This window comes from Stomoxys calcitrans, chromosome 2, assembly GCF_963082655.1.
Source record: "Stomoxys calcitrans chromosome 2, idStoCalc2.1, whole genome shotgun sequence".
Taxonomy (NCBI): Eukaryota; Metazoa; Arthropoda; class Insecta; order Diptera; family Muscidae; genus Stomoxys; species Stomoxys calcitrans.
In genome coordinates this window covers 12,484,664-12,509,598 of record NC_081553.1, presented here as the reverse complement: position 1 = coordinate 12,509,598, position 24,935 = coordinate 12,484,664, and the positions used below count along the sequence as shown (strand labels likewise).

General features: G+C 36.5%; 2 protein-coding genes across 4 annotated transcripts in view; one reads left to right on the top strand and one right to left on the bottom strand.

Moving 5' to 3' along the window:
* LOC106080620 (DDB1- and CUL4-associated factor 5) overlaps positions 1-24,935 on the bottom strand; it is a 53,965-nt gene that overhangs the window by 11,532 nt on the left and 17,498 nt on the right. The gene's annotated exons all lie outside the window — the stretch shown is intronic.
* On the top strand, positions 16,794-21,075 carry LOC106080562 (uncharacterized). The gene is made up of 2 exons (XM_013241979.2): positions 16,794-17,581; positions 19,953-21,075. The coding sequence occupies exons 1-2, from the start codon at positions 16,794-16,796 to the stop codon at positions 21,073-21,075; spliced, it is 1,911 nt and encodes a 636-aa protein (XP_013097433.2).

Here is a 24,935-nt window from a genome sequence, read left to right as displayed (position 1 = left end):
ATGAGTGTACGGTCTTTCAGGAAGAGGTCTGTGCCATTGCAGTAGCCGCAAGAGAAATTCTGGCAAGGGGCCTACCGCCCTCGAAACTCGAGATTCGATGGCGGACTGCTTGGAATCCCTGGATAGGCTCAGGGCCCACGATGGGACGCTGACATGGGTTCCTGGGCATGAGGGGATTCCAGGAAATGAGAGGGCGGACGAGTGCTCCAGGAGGTTCGTATGCGCCGGGTTGACCAGTCATCGGTCTTGCCTACGTGCCATTTGTCGAGTTTCTGAACACAGTAGAGGGGATGGCAATGGCGGCGTCGGTGGCGAGGTGGGACACGGTAGACTGCCGGTTGCCGGTCGATGAGAACTTTGACAGGGGTCATAACCAAACACTGTGCCATAGGTCGCATGGCGGCGCGCATGGGGATACCGCACAATGACTTCTGTAGGAATTGCCTCGATGAAGATGATGAGGAGACTATTGAGCACTTGCTTTGTTCCTATCCGCGCCTGCAGAGACGTAGGCTCTCATTTCTGGGGAGCCATTTCTTCTGTGATTTGGGTGAACTTGCAAACGTACCTTTGATATCTCTCCTGAGGTTGTTGAGGAAACATAATGGTTTCGAAGGGGGGGTGACACAGACTCTGGCGTAGGTAGGTCCGTGCTTGCGTAGCGAATGGCGGTTCTTCACCCCCCACTCGGGTTTCTACACTCCCCCTGTCTTTTGTCTTTTTCTTTTTATTCGTGTAAAACCTCTAGGTCTCCCATTTTCCTTTTTCTTCCCTTTCTCTCTCTAGGGCACCACAATGGGCCAAACTCACCTTTAGTGGGCGACCCTTACAACCTAACCTAACCATCAGACGCAAAAAATTTTTTTATATCAAACAAAAAATTTTAATAAAAAGAATATTTTGGTTAAAAAATTGGAAAATTGGGCATCTTTGAATTAAGTTCGTCATCCTTGGCTCGAATCTTTAAAGTTGGATCATCCATAATATTCGATATATATTTTTTTTAAAACGACCTTAGTTCACTATTAGTAAGTGAAAGAGCACATTTGGTATCAATTTTTCTTTCGGTGTAAATAAGTTTTACACAGCACACATTTTTTTATTGCTTTCAAATAGGTTTTGATTTTTTGTGCTTACAATTATTTACATTTGTCCTTGAGTGTTGCTTTTTCCTTTGATATGTATTTGAAAAAGTAACTACTGGTAGGTAATTCATGTAATTTAAATGAATTTTAAAAAGTTTTATAATTGGTCATGTTCGATTGGCATTTTCGTGTACTATTTAAATGCATGTTGTAATGGGAAGAGACATGATTGTTTGATAGCATTTCATAAGTATTGAACTATGCGCAGAAGTTACGGTTTAGAATTTGTGTTTTTGTTACAACAATATTATCAACTGTCACTTGCCTTATATTAAGAAAAGCGGATGAAATTTCCTCAGATCAAATCGGAAAGTGGCTGCTTGAACTTTAAATTTGTGAATCATTAAAATTTGAAAAAATATGCCACAAATATGCTAGACATGATAGATTGAAAATCCTTATGTTCGTTGGTTTCTAAGGCAAGGTGGCGCTACTAAAATACTTTCGACTTATTTAGGTGATGCCATTACTACTACCTTTGGTAAAGGAGAGAGAAATTGAATACGAGATACCTTTGTTATTGTTGCGGATAAACATAATATGGATTCTGCTCTGCAACAAATTGGCTAAAATTGTATTTGCTGTTATTGAAGGCGAATTGAATATATTTTGTTTATTGCCGTAATTCCACCACATATTCTTTAAGTATTCAATTTTCCTCAACTACCTATTGGCCGAAAAGGGTGTGTTTATAAATAAACCCATATAAATGGGAAATATGGGCTAATGATTGAGTACAGCGGTACTCTCGCTCCACCATAGGATGGGGGTATACTAATAACGTCATTCTGTTTGTAATTCTTTGAAATATTGGTCGAAGACCCCATAAAGTATATATATTCTTGATTGTCATGACATTTTAAGTCGAACTAGCTATGTCCGTCCGTCTGTCTGTCGAAAACACGCGCACTTTCGAAGGAGGAAAGCTAGCCGCTTGAAATTTTGCACAAAATACTTGTTATTAGTGTAGGTCGGTTGGGATTGTAAATGGGCTATATCGGTCCTTGAATTCTTGATCCACTAGAAGGCTCAAAAATAGGGCTATATCGGGATGTTGAATTCTTGAGCCGCTAGAGGGCACAATTCTTATCCGATTTGGCTGAAATTTTGCATGAGGTGTTTTGTTATGACTTTTAACAACTGTGCTAAGAAAAGTTCAAATCGGTCCATAACCTGACATAGCTGCCATATAAACCGATCTAGGGTCTTGACTTCTTGAGCCTCTACAGGGAGCAATTCCTATCCGATTTGGCTGAAATATTGCAAGACGTGTTTTGTTACGATTTTCAACGACTGTATTAAGAATAGTTCAAATCGGTCCAAATCCTGACATAGCTGCCATATAAACCGATCTGGGGTTTTGACTTCTTGAGCCACAAGAAGACGCAATTTCTATCCGATTTGGCTGAAATATTGCATGATGTGTTTTGCTATGACTTCCAACGTATGTATTTAGAATGGTTCAAATCGGTCCAAACCCTGACATAGCTGCCATATAAACCGAACTGGGGTCTTGACTTCTTGAGCCTCAACAGGGAGCAAATCCTATCCGATTTGGCTGAAATTTTGCATGACGTGTTTCGTTATGACTTCCAACGACTATATTAGAATGGTTCAAATCGTTCCAAAACCTGACGTAGCTTCCGATCTGGGGCTTTGACTTCTTGAACCTTTAGAGGACGCAATTGTTATCCGATATGGCTGAAATTTTGCATGAGGTGTTTTGTGAGGACTTTCAACAACTGTGCTAAGAATAGTTCAAATCGGTCCATAACCTTATATATAGCGTACATATAAACCGATCTGGGGTGTTGACTTCTTGAGCCACTAGAGGCCGCAATTATTATTCGATTTAGCTGAAATTTTGTACAACGGCTTCTCTTAGACCTTTAACATACGTGTCGAAAATGGCATGAATCGGCTTATAGCCTAATGCAGCTCCCCTATAAACCGATATCCCTATTTTAATTCTTCAGCCCCTTAAGTGCGCAATTCTTACTAGATTTGGCTGAAATTTTACACAATGACTTCTACTATGGTCTCCAATATTCAGCTCGATTATGATCCGAAATGAACCATAACTTGATATTGTTCCAATTACAAAGCTATTCTTTTCTTTTATCCTTTGTTTGCCTAAAAAGAGATACCGTGGCAAGAGCTCGACATGGTGGAGGGTATATAAGATTCGGCCCGGCCGAACTTAGCACGCTTTTACTTGTTTTAATATGCCTGAATTCCCATAAACTGCTTATGTTTTCTTCTGTATACTCTGAAGCAATATATTATAAAGCTACTAACAGAATAAAGATGGTAGTTTCGCCAAGCAATGATTAAATTTCAGCCTGCAGCTACAAAAGCCGATTCTGAAAGTTTTGGGTAAGTATTAATGTTGCAATTTTTATACTCACCACCGTAGGATAAGGGGTATGTTCATTTAGTCATTCCGTTTGCAACATATCGAAATATCAATTTCCGACCCTACAAAATATATATATTTCGGATCGTCGTAAAATTCTGAGACGAATTAACGATGTCCGTGTGTCTGTTCGTCCGTCTGTTGTAATCTCTCTACAGCCTTCAAAAATTGAGATATTGGGCTGAAATTTGGCACAGATACGTCTTTTTGATGCACTCTTGAACGGACCATATATAGGAGGCCACCGTAGCGTAGAGGTTGGCATGCCCGCCTATGACGCTGAACGCCTGGGTTCAAATCCTGGCGAGACCATCAGAAAAAATTTTCAGCGGTGGCTTTCCCCCTCCTAATGCTGGCAACATTTGTGAGGTACTATGCCATGTAAAACTTCTCTCCAAAGAGGTGTCGCACTGCGGCACGCCGTTTGGACTCGGCTATAAAAAGTAGGCCTCTTATCATTGAGCTTAAATTTGAATCGGACTGCACTCATTTATATGTGAGAAGTTTGCCCCTATACCTTAGTGGAATCTGCCGATAAAGGGTCTAATGCCCACAAATGCTTTATTTTTTATCCGATTTCGCTGAAATTTGAAACAGTGAGTAGCTTTACACCCCCCCCCCCCCAAAAGATATAGCCGTCATAAAGGGTCTGAAGCCCATAAAATTTGAAATGAAACAGTGGGTTATTTTAGGCTTATCGACATCTGACCTAAATATGGATTAAATCGGACTATATTTAGATATAGCTGCCATATGGACCGATCTCCAAATAAAGGATCTGAAGCCCATAAAAGCATTATTTTTTAACCGATTGCGCTGAAATTTGAAACAGTGAGTAGTTTTACATCTCCCAACATAGGACTCAAATATGGTTCAGATCGGACTATAGTTAGATATAGCTGCCATATAGACCGAACTGTTATCCAATTTTCACCGGATTGTGACGAAAGGGGGTTTTCATATATATCCGAGGTGGTGGGTATCCAAAGTTCGGCCCGGCCGAACTTAATGCCTTTTTACTTTTTAGATATTTTAATATAAATATGTAATTTTAAGTGTATTTTTGTATAACCATTAAGTTTTAATATTTTTATATATATTGGCTAACTAATGATCACAAAAATTTTGTAAGAAAAGAAGGAATATTTATAAGGTGATAAAGGAAAATACGATTAAGACAATAAGGGCATCTGATAGATATTATTATGAATTACATTTATCGTTTATAGAAATACTTTACTTTAGTTGGCCATAAACTAATAAAACTGCATATTGTAGCGATAAGAGCACGTTTAATGTCAATTTTCTTTTGACGTTTTTGTACACAGATCATAACCATTCCACCATAAGTCACTTTTCTGAGCAATATCCTTCAAACACTAAAAATTCTCCTATCCTCAAAGAACCAAATTGCGACTTCCTTCTTCTATTCTTATATGAGTGTGTTACACAGACAATCAAGAAAAATACAAAGTGCAGTTTTTATTAATCTCTCAATAAAATCAATAAAATAACAGATTAAATAATAATTGTTAAATAGAAACAATATTTTAAAAAGTGATATGCTGAAATGGTACAAAGAAGAAAAACTTAGGATGTGAAAAAAATGAAATAGAAACATTCCAAACGAAACAAATTGGAGGACATGGAAGAAGGTAGACGTGGTATTTGTAAATATTAGTTTATTTTAATATGTTATTATCCCTATAGAGTCTATATTGACTTGGAAAACGACGCTGATGATGAAAGATGGCAAAGTCTGTTTTCCTTCATGTGGATCTAGATTTCGTGTTATTGTGCCCATAATGCCATGGTTGGTATTTACTATTGGTTATTTTGTTCATTATACTTTTTACAGACGGCATCCGTGACGATTAAGAGAGGCTCATAAAGGAAATGCAATTTTGTCTTCTTTCTTTTAGAAAATATAAATTAAAAAATAAATATTTTAAATCAATATATTGCAAGTTTTATCCGCAATTTAACCAAATAAAAATTGAGAGATGGGGCCATTTTGAAATAAATTGGTTTATTGAGTTAATAATTGCTTTCATTGGATTTTTGAGGATTTCATAAATCGAAATTATTTACAAAATTCTTAATAAATAATACAAATTCGTTTATAGGCCCAAATTCAGCGGAATTTTTTATTGAATCTACACATTTCTTAATTGAACCATGTTTTTCATTTTTTCTGTGTGTTGTGCATTTCCTACCAAGGCAACGATTCACCCAATTAATAATTAGACTGAAATGAACCGATAGCACGATAATTTTTGACTGGTACAGTAAGAAGACCTCATCCGGAAGAATAATAAATTGTCATTCAAACCAACCAAAATCCCAAATCATTAATACAGCAAAAAACATAATGCACAAAATTCTAAATAGCAGTGACGAACGATTTCATAACAATAACACCCGAATAATAACAAACATTTAAAAAAACAATAGCTTTCCGATGAAAACTAAAGAGCGATTTTTTAAGAACTATAGGAAAGTTAACAAGTAAGAGCGTGCTAAGTCCTTCCGGGCCGAATCTTATATACCCTCCACCATGGTCGCATCTGTCGAGTTCTTTGCGCAGTATCTGTTTTAAGGCAAACAAAGTATAATGAATAAGGACTCAAGAAGCTAAATCGGGAGATCTGTTTATATGGGAGCTGTATCAATCCATCCTATGGTGGAGGGTATAAAAAAGAACAGAAAAATGCATGAAATTTAATATTAGTTTATCGTGACGTGCCTCGAATGGTCCATCCGCTTAGTACAATTTTGGCATTTTGTCTTACAATGCGCCAATTGAAGCGGGTGTGTCTGTATAGACATGAACTATACCAAGGCCCCTCAAAAAATAGTCCAAAGGCGTTAAATCGTAGGATCTAGGCGACCAATTGTACGGTCCCGAACGTAAAATGAAATGTTCACCGAACTCGCCTCTCAATAAGTCAATTGTTACGCGTGCTGTGTGGCATGTGGTACCGTCTTGTTGAAACCACTTGTCAGGCAAGTCAAGCTCTGGCATTTTGGGCAAAAAGAAGTTGAATATCATCCCACGGCTCACTTTTTACGTAACGATTCGCATCAACTTTGAAGAAGTACGGTCCAATGATGCCACCAGCCCATAAACCGGACCAAACTGTGCCTTCTTTTGGGTGCATTGGGTAGCTATTGCAGTGCTTCTGGCTGATCTTTACTCCAAAATTGACAATTCTGCTTATTTACGTACCTATTGAGCCAAAAATGAGCTTCGTCGCTGAACACAATTTTTCGATAAAAAATTGGATCTTCGGCCAACTTTCCATTCCGTTCATTCTTCTTTCTTACTGTTTGTAAGACGATTCATGGTTAAATTATAGACCAAAATGAAAATTTTTGATAGTGAAACAAAACGGGCGTGAGCTGTTTAAACCAGTGTTGCCAAAAAGCGTATAGCTAAAAAATCACCCTTTATATTTAACTAAATAATAAATTACATTTTTCATACATAAAAGAATTCCTTAAATTGAATGTTTACTTCTTAAACTTAGTTTTGGCGTTAAACATTCAAAGAAGAAACCTATAATGCAAATTTCAAATTGATAGCTTTATTAGAAATATTTTTGTCGCACCTTTCCATAAAATGATACCACAGTGCAGACATCTGTGCCTAATATGGGTATATATGTGGATATATGCAGCTTCCATTTATATCGATCTTCTTAATAAAGGTCTAGGGGCATTTATTAACCAATTTTGCTGAACTTTGGTACAATGATGTATTACACCCCTACATATTCTATAACTGCCATATAGCCCAATATCCCGTTTTACGATATGGAATTGTGTTAGACGTCCGTGCCAAGTTTGGTCCAAATCCGAGTTTCTTAAAATTTTCATAGATTGTGTGCGTTTGTCTGGAAGGAAACATAGGGTATATAATTTTTAGAAACGCCACCCATATCCTTACCCCAAAAACGCCACCCATATCCGAAAGTGGTCCGATGGGCACAATAGGGGTATGAAATGAAAGGTATTGAAGACCAGAAAACGAATATGGTATTCAAATTTGGGTCCAAAAACCCAGCGGGCCCCCCCCCCCCAACCCCAAAACTCCTCTAAACAGATATAAGTTTATGTCAATATGGGACTCAAATGAAAAGTATAAGGCAGTAGATTACAAATATGGCATAAAATATTAGGTCCAAGTAACGGAAGATCGCCCACCCCACAATACCCCCAAATGGGCATATTAGCCGACCATGGCTATATGGGACACAAATGAAAGGTATTAGGGAGTAGATTAGGAATATGACATTAAAATTTGCGTTCAAGTCTAGGTGGCGCTTTTCTTCCTAAAGATACGTCAAGAGGGTTATTTGACCCATTATGATAATATGGGACTTAAATGAAAGGTATTTGAGAGTAGAAAACGAATTTGATATCCAAATTTGGAGTCTGGTGTTTTGGTAAACGCCCTAAAGCACCCCCAAACTGAACTTCATTTCCGATGGGAATAAAGAACGAATTTGATATCTATTTTCAGTGCAAAGCGCCGGTGGCCGCCCAAGCCCCAAAACACCCTCCAAACGGTTCATATTTACTGGCCATGGTAATATGGGGCTCAAATTAAAGGGATTTGGAAGTGCAGCACGAATTTGATATCCGTATTTGAGTCGAAATGTCTGAGGTGCCATCCCTCTCCTAATGAGAACATTACCACCAGGAACCGAGAAGGGGCAATTTCTCACACATCAATGCTTTCCTATTCAAGTTTAAACTCAATGATAAAGGACCTTTTTTATAGCCGAGTCCGAACGGCGTCCCGCAGTGCGACACCTCTTTGGGGAAATTTTTTCAAATGACCATGCATAGCATTGTACTTCGCAAATGTCGCCAACATTAAGAGGGGATAAACACCGCTTTGTGCGATGTTCTCGCCAGGATTCGAACGCATTCAGCGTCATAGGCTACAATGGCACGAATTCGAAATCCGCATTCAGGACGAAGTGTCCCCTCAATTAGAGAGTTAAAGAAGGCGCAGCGGAGTGGGCCCGGTTCGGTTAGTCACATATATGAATCGAAAAATACATTTAAAATTTTAAATTTAAATGACCTAGAATTAGCTTTCTTGGTGGTGTTGCTAGGAAATATGTTAGCAGCACTATTACTGCTGATGGAGGTGATGGTATATTGGAAAGAGAAAAATCATCAACCCTTTCAATTGAATGAATGAATCTGCATATATTAATTAACCCATTAACCCTATATTCATTGGGTGGACCATCTCTCATACATCGGAAAATGCAAGACCACTTTTCTTTTTGGGCTGAGAACTCCAAACCGTTTTGGAGTTTTGCTCTATTTACCTGTTGAACTGTGTATGCTGCTTTCCTTATTATGCATTTCAAACGTCAGAACAATTTTTATAATTAAAATCCGCACTACGCATTATTAAAAATCCTATTATGAAGACTATCTACCACATACGAATATCCCAACAATTGTTTAGAAATAATACTATTCAATGTGGCAAAAAAAAAAAACAAATTTACCGAAAATTTCATCCCCGTTCAAGTTTCATTGTTCTCATTACAACAAGTACATATTTTTTTAGCACAAAACGAACTTTCCCATTCCGGGTATCGGTACAATTACGTCCGTTTTGCTAAGTGTATTCCTACAATTGGCAAATAAGGTAATTGCAGCACAGTATCATTATGTGATTTGGCAAAAATGTTGGCCAAACAAAGCAAAATTCAAAGGCAAATATTGCTTCTCTAGGGAAAGGGCAAGGAAACACATTGCACATAAAAATTGTTTGGATATAAAAGCCAGGCTGGGCCATAAAATAGTTTAGTTTGAAATCAAGTGTAAAATCGTACGAATCTGTTAACGAAAATGTTTTTCATATACTCCTACCTGGTTTTTGCAACTTTTCTGATAAATTGCAGAACATTAAATGGAATGATTGACAGTGAGGATGATAAACCTTGGAGTCTATTTGATACTTGGCTGAGCAAACCTTTGGTCCACATACCTCATTTACAGCTAAAATTACGTTCTGCCAATTATTTGGAAGATATTGAAAATCCATATATTATCTGGTTTCTTAGACACACCCAGATTCCATACACCTTAAGCACATACGAGTTGATGAAAAGGAATAACCTGGTCGCTCTGAAGAGCCCCATAGATGATTATAATTATGTTATTGTAACCAGCATGCAAGATATGCGATCTACAATTCAATATTTTGCCCAAAAGTCTGGAACATATTTTTATGTTGTTGCCGATGATGATATAAACTACCAGGAGCTGCAAGATATTTGCCACACATTATGGACTAACTCTAGAATATTGTTTCAACTTTTCCTAACCAGTAGTGGTGTTTTGATTTATGATCCATTTCATGAAAACGAATCTGGAGACTATGGCAAAATAATTGTGTATAAGGGTGAACAAACAATAGAAAACACTTTATTCAATGATATGCGGGGTTATCCTTTAAGAATACAGATTTTTCAATCGGTCTATTCACGGCCCGTAGTAAACGAAGAAACCAAAAAGGTAGAATATGCAGAAGGACTTGATGGCAGAGTGGCGGAAATTTTGCAACAGAGAATGAATTTTACCATGAAATTTATGGAACCAGATAAAGATTATTTTGGGTATGTACATTTTTTATTTTCTATGTTTATTTTTCATAATTTAGCTTGTTTTTATTGCTATTTTATATTTTTGATAAAAATGCGATAATCTATTGTATCGTTTATTGCGAAACTAAAATGCGTGTGCTGAAAATAATTCTTTATATCCACAATAAGAAGTTAGATAAACAATATTCATTTATTTCAGAGAACGTTTACCGAATGGATCCTACAATGGTGCCATTGGAAGTATACTGGATAATTCCATAGACATATGTTTTACCGGTTTCTTTGTCAAGGACTACTTTACAAGAGACATATCATTTTCGGTTGCCATGTATGAAGATAATCTGTGCATCTATATTCGCAAAGCTCAACGTGTTCCAGACTATTTACTACCCATTTTCGCTGTACACTTTAATGTATGGATTGGATTCATTGGCATTGCATTTCTGTTGTCGTTGATATGGGCAATGCTGAGAGGCTTAACTTTGGCACTAAACATTTATAGTTATAACTCATTAACTGAGAATTTACGAAAACCCCTTAGATATCAATATCCCAGAATTCTAATTGACACTTGGGTGGCATGGGTTCGCGTGAGTCTAAATCAGTATCCGATGTTTAAATCAGAAAGGGTATTGGTGGTATCATTCTGTTTGGTCAGTGTTATATTTGGAGCAATATTTGAATGCAGTTTAGCTTCCAGCCACATCGAACCATTGTACTTTAAGGACATTAATTCTTTGCAGGAGTTGAATAACACCGGTTTGCCCATACTCTATCGTCATGCTTCCATGAAAGATGATCTATTTGTGGGTGAAACTTCACCACTGTATGCCAGTCTCAATAGAAAAACCATTCATATGCCCGATCGAAAATACAACATTTTAATGGAAATTGTCAAGACGGGGCAATTAGCTGGAGTTAATCGTTACAATAGTCTAATGTTGGAGTCCTTGGATTTGATAATAACCAAAAAGATTTGGATTATTCAGGAATTTCCTAAACGATACAGCATCTCCTATGTATGGCATCGTAATGCACCTTGGGAGGAGACTTTGAATAATTTACTATTGAAATTTTCACAAGCCGGCATCATACAGAAATTTGAACATGATATGGATTTAGAAGCCAAAATGAATTTAATTAAATATCAACTTATTGGAGATAATGCCATTTTCAGAATATTAACGGTGAAAGATTTACAGTTGGCCTTCTATGTGGTAACAATTGGAAATATGTTGGCAACCTTATCATGGATATTTGAAAAAGTGGTGTTTGCTTTACAACATCGATCAAAGAAATAAAATGAAATTGAAATAATAAAATAAAATAAAATTGAGCAGAGCCCGCAATTGGATTGGAGCCTGCAATGAAATACTCATTAGAATTGTTGGTGGTATTTATTGCAAACTCCAAATGTTAGAAACACAAGAGCAACAATAAATGAACTCGAACTCAACAGCATTGTCAGTGTATACGCTCACTTGATCGTACTTGGTCGTACCTCTATTAATATCCTTTTTATATAACTAAGGATAATAATAAAAAAAAAAAACAATAGAGTCATAAATTTAGGTAAAATAGATAAAGGGTGATTTTTTTGAGGTTAGGATTTTCATGCATTAGTATTTGACAGATCACGTGGGATTTCAGACATGGTGTCAAAGAGAAAGATGCTCAGTATGCTTTGACATTTCATCATGAATAGACTTACTAACGAGCAACGCTTGCAAATCATTGAATTTTATTACCAAAATCAGTGTTCGGTTCGAAATGTGTTCAAATTTTGACAAATTTTGTTCAGCGATGAGGCTCATTTCTGGTTGAATGGCTACGTAAATAAGCAAAATTGCCGCATTTGGAGTGAAGAGCAACCAGAAGCCGTTCAAGAACTGCCCATGCATCCCGAAAAATGCACTGTTTGGTGTGGTTTGTACGCTGGTGGAATCATTGGACCGTATTTTTTCAAAGATGCTGTTGGACGCAACGTTACGGTGAATGAACACATTTCGAACCGAACACTGATTTTGGTAATAAAATTCAATGATTTGCAAGCGTTGCTCGTTAGTAAGTCTATTCATGATGAAATGTCAAAGCATACTGAGCATCTTTCTCTTTGACACCATGTCTGAAATCCCACGTGATCTGTCAAATACTAATGCATGAAAATCCTAACCTCAAAAAAATCACCCTTTATATGCCAAAGTCAAATATTTTTAATTTTGTATTCTAAATGGTGTAGGTAGTTTTCCAACATATTAAGTAAGACGTACCTCCATTCTGTTTAAGGATCTTTTGCGTTATCCTGTTTGATAAAAAAATCGTATAAGTTCCTTAGAAAATCAAGTTTTATGCTGAACCAAGATTTTTATACCCACCACCGAAGGAAATATCTATTTCCGACCCTATAAAGGATATATATTCTTGATCAGCGTAAAAATCTTAGACGATCTAGCCATGTCCGTCCATCTGTCTATTGAAATCACGCTACAGTCTTTAAAAAGAGAGATATTGAGCTGAAACCTTGCACAGATTCTTTTTTTTATCCATAAGCAGGTATCAAGATATAGTCCGATATATCTTTGAACTTAAAAGATATATCGGACTATATCTTGATATAGTCCCCATATAGACCGATCCGCCGATTTAGGGAATAAGGCCCATAAAAGCCATATTTTTTATCCGATTTTGCTGAAATTCGGGACAGTGAGTTGTGTTGGGGCAGTCGGCATCCTTCCTAAATTTGGTCCAGGCCGCTCCAAATTTGGATATAGCTGCCATTTAGATCGATCTCTCGATTTAAGGTCTTGGGCCCATAAAAGGCGCATTTATTGTCCGATTTTGCCAAAATTTGGGAGAGTGAGTTAAGTTAGGCCCCTCGACATCTGCAATATGGCATAGATCGGTCCAGATTTCGATATAGCTGTCATATAGACCGTTCTCTCGATATAAGATCTTGGCGCATTTATTGCCCGATTTCGCAGAAACTTGGGACAGTGAGTTGTGTTAGGCCCTTCGGCAGCCCTCTTCAATTTGGCCCAGATCGGTTAAAATTTGGATACATAAATAGTACATTCATAATTCGATTTCGCTAAAATTTGACACAATGACTTATGTTAGGCTTTTCGACATCCGTGTCGTATATGGTTCAGATCGGTCTGTATTTGGATAAGGCTACCAAAAAAAAAAAAAATTTTGTCCTACAAAATTGAACAATGACTTGTACTATTAGACCTCTCAATATCCATGTCAAATTTATGTTCTAAGACACTATAATATTTATATTCTAAACCGTGTCCAAGTTCTGAGTCGATCTAGCTGTTTATCCGTCCACCTGTGAAAATCACGATAGTGGTGATCAAAATTTTGCAAAAATACTTATTTTTTGGGATTGCAAATGGGGAATATCGGCTCAGATTTCGATATAGCGCCCATATAAAGTGGTCCTTTGACATGACTTCTTGGACCCCTAGTTTCCGCAATTATTATCCGATTGAGTTGAAATTTTGGAGGTTTGTTTACGACTTGCAACAATCATACCAAGTACGGTCCTAATTGGTCTGTAACCTGATATAACTTCCATTTTAAGCGATCACCCAATATCTCGAGCCCCTTTGGCTGAAATTTTGCACATAATATTTTTTTATAGTCAACACCCATGGTAAGTATTGTCCAAATCGGTCTATAACCTAGTATAGCACCCATATAAACCGATCTCCCGATTAGAATTTTACGGTCCCTAAAAGCAAAAATTTCTGCCTGATTTGGCAGAATTTTGGCATGCAGAAATTTTTAGCAGAAACTATGATGGTGGATTCCCAATATTCGGCCCAGCCGAACTTAGATATTTACTTGTTTTCCCTTAACGAGTAAATTTTTTGAAAGAATATGTTTTTTTCAACTTAAAAAAATGCATGTGCCTACAATCCCTATGCACTTTCCATAACATTTAAAGCCGAAGAATATGGTGGCCACGTCAGGATCTCAACTTTTTGGCATTAAATTCAAATATTAAGGAATTTTAAGGAAGGGCACATGAAAATAAGCATTTTCGTGCTTAACTTTCTACTACAAGTCCCCGAAAATGTTTTGTTTTATATGCTTCCGTGTTTAATTGAATAATGAGCTCCATAATACCATAGCAATACCTTATCGAGATTGTGGATGTAATGATTGGCGTATCAGAAAAATAGCGTTTACTTTCTATACACTTCATTTTGGCATAAAATGGGGCTTATATCCTATTATTGTATCGATCGGCCTGGTTGAATTGTGGGTACCTAACAATGGGATTCTGCAAAACAAATTTACACATATTGACTTACTTTAGAGGAAATCAAATTTCAGTCAAATCGGACCAAATTTAAGGCTTCTTTCGACAGACGGACGGACGGAAAACGATCAATATTTCCTTGTGTAACAAACGGAATGACTACATAAGTATAACTTCCATTATATTACTTTGACTTGTGACAGACAAGATTTGTGCCTTCAAGAATTAAATTGAAAGATCGGTGTAAATGAACTAATATGGTCCATTTACAATTTCGGAAACTTTTTAGGAGTAATCTATACTAGTTCCAAAGTAAGCATAGTAGTCAGAGAGACACATAGCGCTACACTGATTTAAAGTGTCATCGTGGAATATATAGAATATATATGGAATATATTTAAACTTTATGGGATCTTAAACCAATAAATCGAATCCGGAAAAAGTCTGGGTCAATGAGAGTTCTTAACTCTTTTTTCCCTATCTCTTAGACTAATATGTCGAATCAGGAAGAAATCTGAGTCAATGGGAGTTCTAAACCCTTTTTTTTGAAGAAAGGACTAAATAGAAGCCTGCTTGAGGGTTAAAATATTAGACATATACAAAGATCTTTATTATATTCTTAGCTGTAATGCAATCCAAGCCTTAGCATGGAAGCAAAATTGTCACGTACAGTACAAGTACATAGCCATAACCTCCATGGCCGATAGAAACTAAAAGCCTTTATTTTCTATTTTAAAACTTATCAAATCAAAAAAAGTAAAAGCGTGCTAAGTTCGGCTGAGTCGAATCTTAAGAACCCGCCACCTTGGATTCTTCTAACAATGTACACAACTTATTCTAGTTGAAGGGCACATGCGTACTTAACGTACTGGATTTTTGCCGAATCAGATTAAAATTAAAGCTTTTTGGGGCTGTAGAAGACTTATCGAGAGATCGGCTTGTATCGGAGCTATAACAGTCCATAAGTGGAGATGGGTTTCTACCGGGTAAATACTCAACGCTTGGGTATTTATTGGGAATACGTGGTACCTCTCTAAACCTTATTGTTAAATATCGTCCAGATCGAATCATATTTGGATATAGCTGCCATATAGACCCATATCCCGATATGAAGTATTGAGCTCATAAAAGGAGCATTTTTCATCCGATCTTGATGAAATTTTAAACAGTGCGTTTTGGTACCCTTCTGAACCTTTTATTTAAACAATTTTAGGCATTTGTGTGGTTTGGTTGTTCTAATTTGGCAAATATTTGAAAATTCTTTTACAAGTACGTTACAAGTGATAAAATATAGACATATAATCATCTTTAATTACTATGCAACCATCGAAGGACATTTTGTCTACTTATAACCATCATTTACCGTATAATAATTGTTATTTTCTTTATCTTGAATTGTGTCCTAAAAAAAACAAAAATGCCAAAAATTATTCAATAGGTGGTTTGTTTTTACAATTCCTTATTATGACAGTGACACCTGGAAGTGTCAAGAGATTTCAAATTACTATTATAATAGTAAGTTCAACGTCGATGATAGTGTCTATTAAAGAATATAAGCAAGAAGCCTCGGCAACATGCGAAGCAAGAACTCTCCACCTACAAAATGTACAACAAAAGCACTGTTTTAGTTTAGTTCTATACAATGCAGTACAGCGACAATTATATGGAAATGGTATCTAACCATTACAGTGAAGTGTTGGATAAATTCGTTCGTTTTTTACTGTTGAAAACACATGAATTTGTGCTATTACTTTTTTGATACATTAGAAATCTCAATGATAACATAATACTTTTATTAAAATTGTCTCATATATTATGGGGGAATGTCCTACTGAATGTAATCTGCAAGTTTTTCTGCTTTAAAATCTTTTATTTAAAAAATGTAACCACGAAAAAATTTTACGAAAAGCGAATATAGTACCAACTATATGTAGAAAATTCTTTTATAAATCTTACAAATATTTTCTCTTTCTCCTCATATTGTACTGACAGACTGGCCACCTGATGTCAAGCAAATAAACTTGTACTGGAAAAAATTTTTTCCAGTATTAAAATAAAACACATCAAATATAACAAAAGCACGGACAATATCTTGTGTGCATTCATGGCAAATATGAAAAGACAATGCTATTATATGATATGATATAGCAAAAATATTATCTAAACAATGCTTGGGCAAGTGCAAACATTTTCAAGGGTTCAATTCCCCCTTAAGGGACTTCTTGGATAATAGTGCCAAATTTGAGCACTTATAAAAGCTGGATGTTATGATTAGAAACCAGATAGTCCATTAAAAGTGTACAACTTGCCACATCAAGATTAAAATGTCGCTTTTATATGTAAAGTCCTTGGTCTTGGTACTAATTTTGTTTCCCATCAAGTGCAAATCATTCAAAAATGATATATTAAAATCTGAAGGCAATGGAGAAATTTCTCAATACCAAATTGAGGCTTGGTTGAAAAAACCCATCGAACACATACCTTATCTACATTTGATGTTACGTTCCTCCCTATATCATCATGATGTAGAAAATCCATACACCAAATGGTTTTTGCAACAGACTTTTATTCCCCTTATTCTAAGCATCTATGAAATAAGGAGTAATGAAACACCAATAGGTCAGATGTCAGAAGAACCGAATAATTATATAATAATGAGCAGCATGAAAGATTTACGCCAAACATCGCTACATTTTGCTCAACGTTCTGGTATATATTTCTTTATCATAGATGAGGACGATGAAGTTGATATTCAGTATTTACGAAATACTTGCCACGATTTATGGATTAATTTTCAAATATATAAGAATTTGCTCTTGACCAAAAGTGGAATCTTTACATATGATCCATTTGCAATTAACGATAATGGAGTTTATGGAAAAATTATACGCTACACAGGAGAGGAATCGATGGAACGTACTATATTCTTTAACATGCGTGGTTACCCTTTGCGTGTTCAAATATTTAGATCTGTCTATTCGAAACCCATGCTGGATGAGGTGACTAAAAAAGTCAAATATGTTTATGGTGTTGATGGCAGGGTGGCCGATGTTTTACAGGAGCGCTTAAATTTTACGATGAATTTTTTGGATCCAGATCCGGACTATTTTGGGTAAGTCAAAGTTTTTCGTTTTTAACTGCTGATTAAAATTGAGTGACATTTCGTTTACTCTCCGCCATAAGATTATTAAACTTGGTGATTTCCTATATAAACAATCGACATATTCAGTCGTCCGAGAAAATAGGGTCTTCAATAGGGTCTTCAATAAGTATGAAAAGTATACATCAGAACGCTTCTGATTTTGAGGTACTTCGAAACGAAAATATTTCTGATTGTCATTGATGTTCAAATTAGGCTTGCCAGATGGTCGGGATTATGCCGACATTGTATGACTATCCCGACTATTCGATAAAAATATGGGAAAATCCCGACTTTTGGAACTACACAAATTTTCAACGAATCTGAAGTGTAAATACGAGGTACCTTCGTTTGCGAAATTAATTTTGTATATTCGAATCACTTGAGTCACAATAATTTGTCCATGCGTTTGTCTGTACCTTTGCTTTAGAGCACACTACTGTTTTTATTAAAAAAATAATGTTATTCGTCCCGTTTTATTTTATTTAGGGTAGTTGTTTTTTTCATCCGTCTTCGTTAAAGTTTAGAACGATGAGTGGTACTAGCCTCTTACAAATCAGTGTTAAGCACCGTTCACTTACAGTCAATCAAAATTTACGTACACATCGTTTATTCAACAAAAAAAAATTTTTAAAATTCCCATGATATAAAATTTCTTAATATGACTCTTTCTATTGGGTTGTCCAAAAAGTAATTGCGGATTTCGCATATAGTCGGCGTTGACAAATTTTTTTACAGTTTGTGACTCTGTAATTGCATTCTTTCTTCTGTCAGTTATCAGCTGTTACTTTTAGCTTGCTTTAGAAAAAAAGTATATTTGATTAAAGTTCATTCTAAGTTTTATTAAAAATGCATTTACTTTCTTTTAAAAAATCCGCAATTACTTTTTGGGCAACCCAATAGTTTGCTGAATCACATATTCATCATATTCATACGTATAACTAAAGTTCAGATATCACTCTTATTTGCGCCTTAATATCTAAGAAAAAAATCTAGAAAAATATATGAAAAAAGTGTATGTACACAAACCATATTTCTATACATTTTCTTTATTTTACGGGATTTTTGAGGAATTATATGACACTTGATATTCTTCGTAAATAGTATAGTAGATGTTAAGACCATTCCAAACGTTATCTCCACAAATTCAATTTATAACACCAATGTATATCTCAAAATATGTCAAGGTGCAGACATTTCTTCGTAAATGCGAAAATCTTATGTGTAAAAATCAATCTGAACCAATTTCCATAAAATTTTCACTGAAGGTGCATATTGATTCGGTGGTGAAAAAATCTGAAGGGGGCGGACCCTCCCCTTTACTCCAATTTTCAGATAGTCCAGATCTCCGTGATAGGTGGTGCGATTTAAGTGAAATTTTGTGCGCTCTCTTATAGTATCTTAAAAATAAAAATTTGGTATCCAATTTTCGGGGGTACCACCCTAAAACCTACCATATATATATTTAGACCAATCACGACAATGTGGGACTCAAATGAAAGGTATTTAGAATAAGAAAACGTATCTGATATGCAATTGTCGGACCAAGTGTTATGGGACCACCCCAATCCCCAAAAGACCCCTAAATCGGATATATTTACTGACCTTGACAATATGGGACTCAAATGAAAGTTATATGCGAGTAGAATACGAATCTGATATCCAAATGTGGGGCCAAGTGTTTGAGGGGCCGCCTCTCCCAAAAAACACCCCCAATAGAGGACAAATTTTCGACCATAGCAATATGGGGTTCAAATGAAAGGTCTTTTGGAGTAAAGCAGGAATCTGATATCAATATTCCGAAAAAAGTGTCTATGGGGTCACCCCACCCCCATAACCTCCTCAAACTGGTCATGTTTGCGACTATGGAAATATGGGGCTCAAATTAAAGGTATTTTCGAGTAGACCACGAATCTGATATCAATATTCGGGACCAACTGCCTAGAGGATGTCCCACCCCCATAACAACCCTTTATCTTTATATCTTTCATTTGAGTCCCATATTGTCATGTTCGTCAAATAAATCTATTTTAAGGGGTGTTGGGGCTGGGCGGCCCCCCAGTTACACGGACCCAACTTTTCTCATATTGTCCCGATCGGTCCTCTGTTATTTTTGGGTAGTACTTTTGGGGTAAGTGGAAGGGTCCGCCCCCCTCCGGATATCAAAAAATTATATAGCCCATGTTTCCTTCCAGACCAACCTACACAATCTGTGCAAAATTTCAAGGTAATCGGTTCAGCCGTTTTAGAGTCTATACGGAACAAACAAACAAACCGACAAACAAACCGACAAACAAACATAAATTGAATTTTATATATAAAGATTTTTGTTATTCCGTTTCAGAGAAAGGGCCCCAAATGGTACCTACAACGGGGCCATAGGTTCGATTATAAACAACGAATTGGACTTGTGCCTAAGTGGATTTTTCGTCAAGGATTATATGGTGCCAGAGTTGGAGTTTTCGGTGGCCGCTTATGACGATATGCTTTGCATTTATACGCCAAAAGCAAGCAAAATACCCCAGTCCATATTGCCCATACTCTCGGTGGACTACACACTGTGGTTGGGCTTTATTGTTACAGCCTTTGTTTGTTCCTTAATATGGATTGTATTGCGTTGCTTGAATTTACAACTGAACATATCTCATGACCACGTAAATGAAACTGTGGGGGCACAAGCAGAATTGAAGAAAAGTTACAAATGGCAATTCATACGAATACTTATCGACACCTGGGTGGTTTGGGTGCGAGTCAATGTCACACATTTCCCACCCTTCAATTCAGAGAAAATCTTCATAGCTACACTATGCTTAATGAGTGTCATATTTGGGGCCATTTTCGACTCCAGCTTGGCCACTGTCTACATTCATCCCATGTACTACAAAGATATGCACACCATGGCAGACTTGGACAAGAGTGGCCTTCATGTTATATACAAGTACTCTTCCATGGGCGATGATCTATTTTTCAGCGAAACGTCACCACTTTTTGCAAGCCTCAATAAAAAATTGAGTCATTTGAAGGACCTGGATGCCGATGTCCTGAAGGATGTCGCCGAGCATGGTGGAAAGGCTGGAGTTTCTCGTTATACCACACTTACCTTGGAGTATCTGCGATACATAATTAACAAACAGGTCTGGGTGATTCCCGAGTGTCCCAAGTACTATACGATTTCCTATGTTTGGCACAAACATGCTCCCTGGGATGACACCATTAATCAATTGCTACTGAGGATGCAAAATGGCGGTTTGTTCACCAAGTTCATAAGGCAAATGCAAACCGATGTCGACATTACAATATCATCACAAATCAACATAAAACTTAATGAAGGATTTAAAGTTTTAACCGTCGAAGATTTACAGCTGGCTTTTTATGTAATTTTAGTTGGTTCCTTCATGGCTTTCATTTCCTTTTGGGTGGAGACACTGAGTAAACGCCGTCACCCACGAATATCAACGCTCAAATAGGCTAATGTCAATACTGTTCGATAAACACAGGTCAAATGATTGATACAACTGCCGACAAGAAATGTAAAAAAAACAAAAGAAAACCTGTCACGGTTTTGTGTCACCTGGGCCTGTGATTGCTTGATTGTGGGAGACTGTTTACTTAAACATGGTAGATGTGTGATTTATTTAGCACCTAGCCATTTGTCACAACGTATTAGCCAAACAAAATAGAGAGATAAAAAACATGCATGCACTGTGGTTTCAACTCTATTGCACTAAAACACCAATTTGTTTTATTCCAATGTAAGATCTTTTGAGAAATAAAAACTTTTAAAACAATAATATTTTCCAAAAAACCAACTTTTGTCGAAATTTTCTAAACTTAAATTTAGATTTTTTTTTATAAAAATTGATTTTTTTTGATTAGTTTGGATCTAGTTCATCGAAATTTTCTAAACCTAAATTTAGAATTATTTATAATTCAGAATGAAGTCCGGGAATCCTAGAAATTCTACTTGAGTCTCATTTTTCTCAAAGATGAAGAAATAACTCATCGCTGAACAAAATTTGTCAAAATTTGAACACATTTCGAACCGAACACTGATTTTGGTAATAAAATTCAATGATTTGCAAGCGTTGCTCGTTAGTAAGTCTATTCATGATGAAATGTCAAAGCATACTGAGCATCTTTCTCTTTGACACCATGTCTGAAATCCCACGTGATCTGTCAAATACTAATGCATGAAAATCCTAACCTCAAAAAAATCACCCTTTAGATACAGACATAGATAATTTTTTTAGGAAATTAAAAGTACATTTTCCAGTTGATGGTATCCGATAGTGGAGGCAACAAGGTTACCACAGAACCAATCATTGATGATTGGTTAAGGTATAGAAAGTATAACGCCTAGACAGAATAAGGTCTAAGTAGCAGATACCCGAGCGAAGAACTACAAGGGAGCAAAAGTCGATAAATTGCTTGCTGAACTTTTTAAGACTGGAGGCAAGAAGCTGATGAGGTATATGCATCTACTAATTTGCACGTTCTGGCTAGAAGAACGCATACCCAATGAATTTAACCTCAACATATCATGCCCCAAATATAAGAATGCAGACAAGACAGTAGGTGCGGTATAAGCCTCCTATCGCATCGAACGCATGCAAGATAATTTCGAACGTGCTGCGTAAGGGTTTTAAATCGAAAGTCGAAGAGAAAGATCTTTGGAAAGATCGAAGAATATTCAGTTAAAGTGGAACTGGCAGTAAATGGAAATAAAAGAAATTGGATGGCATAAAAGCTCGAAACTCATTTCAACCCCGGACATACAGAGAATGTAAATGCAAATTTGCCCATGAACATTCCATCAAGGAACATGAGAAAACTTCTCATATATCAATAAATGCTGTCCGATTCAAGGTTTAAGCTCAATGATAAGGGGCCTTCTCTTATAGCCGAGACCAAACGGTGTGCCGCAGTGCGACACCTCATTAGTAAGAAGTTTTTTTCATGGCATAGTACCTCATGAATGTTGCCAGCATTAGGAACAAATAACCACCGCTGATTTTTTTCTGATGTTCGCGCTAGGATTCGAACCCAGTTATTCAGCGACATGCTAACTTCTGCGCTATGGTGGCCTCCAAATAGAGAGTGTTAGGATGTTAGAATGTTAACTATGATTTTGAGAATGTCTGCAAATATGTTTGCCTCGACACCGCCATAAACGAAACGAACCATACCAGTTTTGAATTTAGACGAAGAATTTAAGACAGTGATACTATCCGAGAAGTCCTCAAAGTGGTTGAAAGTTTTATCATAAAATGTATGGACGTTGTATGAAACACGAGCTTATGAGCTGTATTAATACGTTGGAAAATCAAACTTATCAAAATACAACGATTGTGTTGTCTTATTCATGTTGTCATTTAAAAGTAGAGCTGATTGCACACGCAGAAGAGGAAAGCCAAAACTATGGTGAAAATACCAAGTGGAGAAAGAAACGTTGAAACTAAGTGTAAGAAATTAGAGAAGCGTAGAAAATGGAGGTGCTTCGAAATTTATTATGTTGTTGTTATAGCATTGTGTTGTACACAGAAGCGGCACACCTTACCGATGAACAATTCTATTGGGTCAATCCGATACGTACAACTATTTGTCATGGAAGTATATCTATAAAATCTATTACAAATTCGGCTAGTGGAATAAACGTTCTAAGATACCTAATTTGGTAAGTAAAATTAAACACGTTAGGAGCCGCTGGTTTACCAAATTAAGATTTTTGAGATCATAGGCGAATTGCTAAGAACACATAACTGACGAATAGAAACCACTAACCTAAATAGCTCTACGATTTTAATCGAGTGCGCAGTAAGAGGAATAAGTTCCAACTACTGAGGAATAAGTCTCGTTCCCACCATATGTATAATAAGTTAACAATAGACAATGAGATAATTTGTACATATCAGTGTGGCTTGGCCAGATCCTGCGAAAGAATTCCTAAGAACGCATAACCGACGAATGGAAACCAATATACTAAATAAAGATAAAACAGTATGTGGCCACACCATAGAAACATGAGGGAACATATTACATATATATTAATTTCGGACTGGCATTAGATTAACAAGGCAGCAGGAATCGATGGTTTGTCAGCTAAGCTAGTTTACATCTATGGTTTTAATTCAGTGCGCAGTAAGAAAGACGTAATAGCATGTGCGACATGCTACAACAACTGAGGAATAAGTCTCGTTCCCACCAGATAATAAGTTAACTAAAGACAATGAGATAAATTGGACATATCAGTGTGGCTTGGCCAGATCATGCGAAAGACTAAAGAGCAACAGATCAAAAACATTCATCCATTTGTTGAATGCAAAGCAAATTTCAATAGGCACATATTTTCATAGGGAATTCAAGCCATGTCTAAGTCGTTGTCCTGCCATCAGGGTCAAATAAAGGACCTAGTGTAAAATATTTTGAACATATGTAGAAGGGGCTAATACAATTCACAATTTCAAATTAGGTTAAAATTTTATTAAAAAAAAACGATCTCTGTCCTCAAAAAGTAAAGCCTGGACGTCGCTGTACTTGGAGATCTATCAAATCGGACTTATATATGTTTACTGTGCTTGACACAGTAAACATTTTTGGTTGCCCAAAAAGTAATTGCGAATTTTTAAAAGAAAGTAAATGCATTTTGAATAAAACTTAGAATGAACTTTAATCAAATAACTTTTTTTACACTTTTTTTCTAAAGCAAACTAAAAGTAACAGCTGATAACTGACAGAAGAAAGAATGCAATTACAGAGTCACAAGCTGTGAAAAAATTTGTCAACGCCGACTATATGAAAAATCCGCAATTACTTTTTGGGCAACCCAATAGAATGGGATAATACGATGCCAATGGGAGATAAAAAAAACTAGTAAAAAATATGCCGTGTGAGAATGGGTAAAGATATCTCGTTGAAATTTGGGATGATTAGAGCAGAGGTTAGCGAGATCGTATGCAAGGCCCTAGGTTGCCCGGGTGTAGGTCAGCTCGGTATTTCGAAAATTTGTTTGGGCTGTCAAATCTTTGTCCCTACAAAAAAAGTCCGCTTGAGATCTATGTTGTTGTTGTAGCAGTGTGTTGTACACCGTGGCGGCAGCCCTTACCGACGAAGGATTCCATCGGGTCAATTCGGTACGTACAACCGGCTGCCATTGGATTGAGGTCTATAATATCTACTGGTTTCGGGGGTATTCGACTTTTATTTCTTTCAATTTTGACCAAGACCTGCTTTGTATTTTACAAAATTCTAAAAAAACGATTCCCTTTTAATTTCTTAAAAAACTAAAAAAAAAATTCTGCTTTTTTTTTTTTTAAAAACCCCAAATACG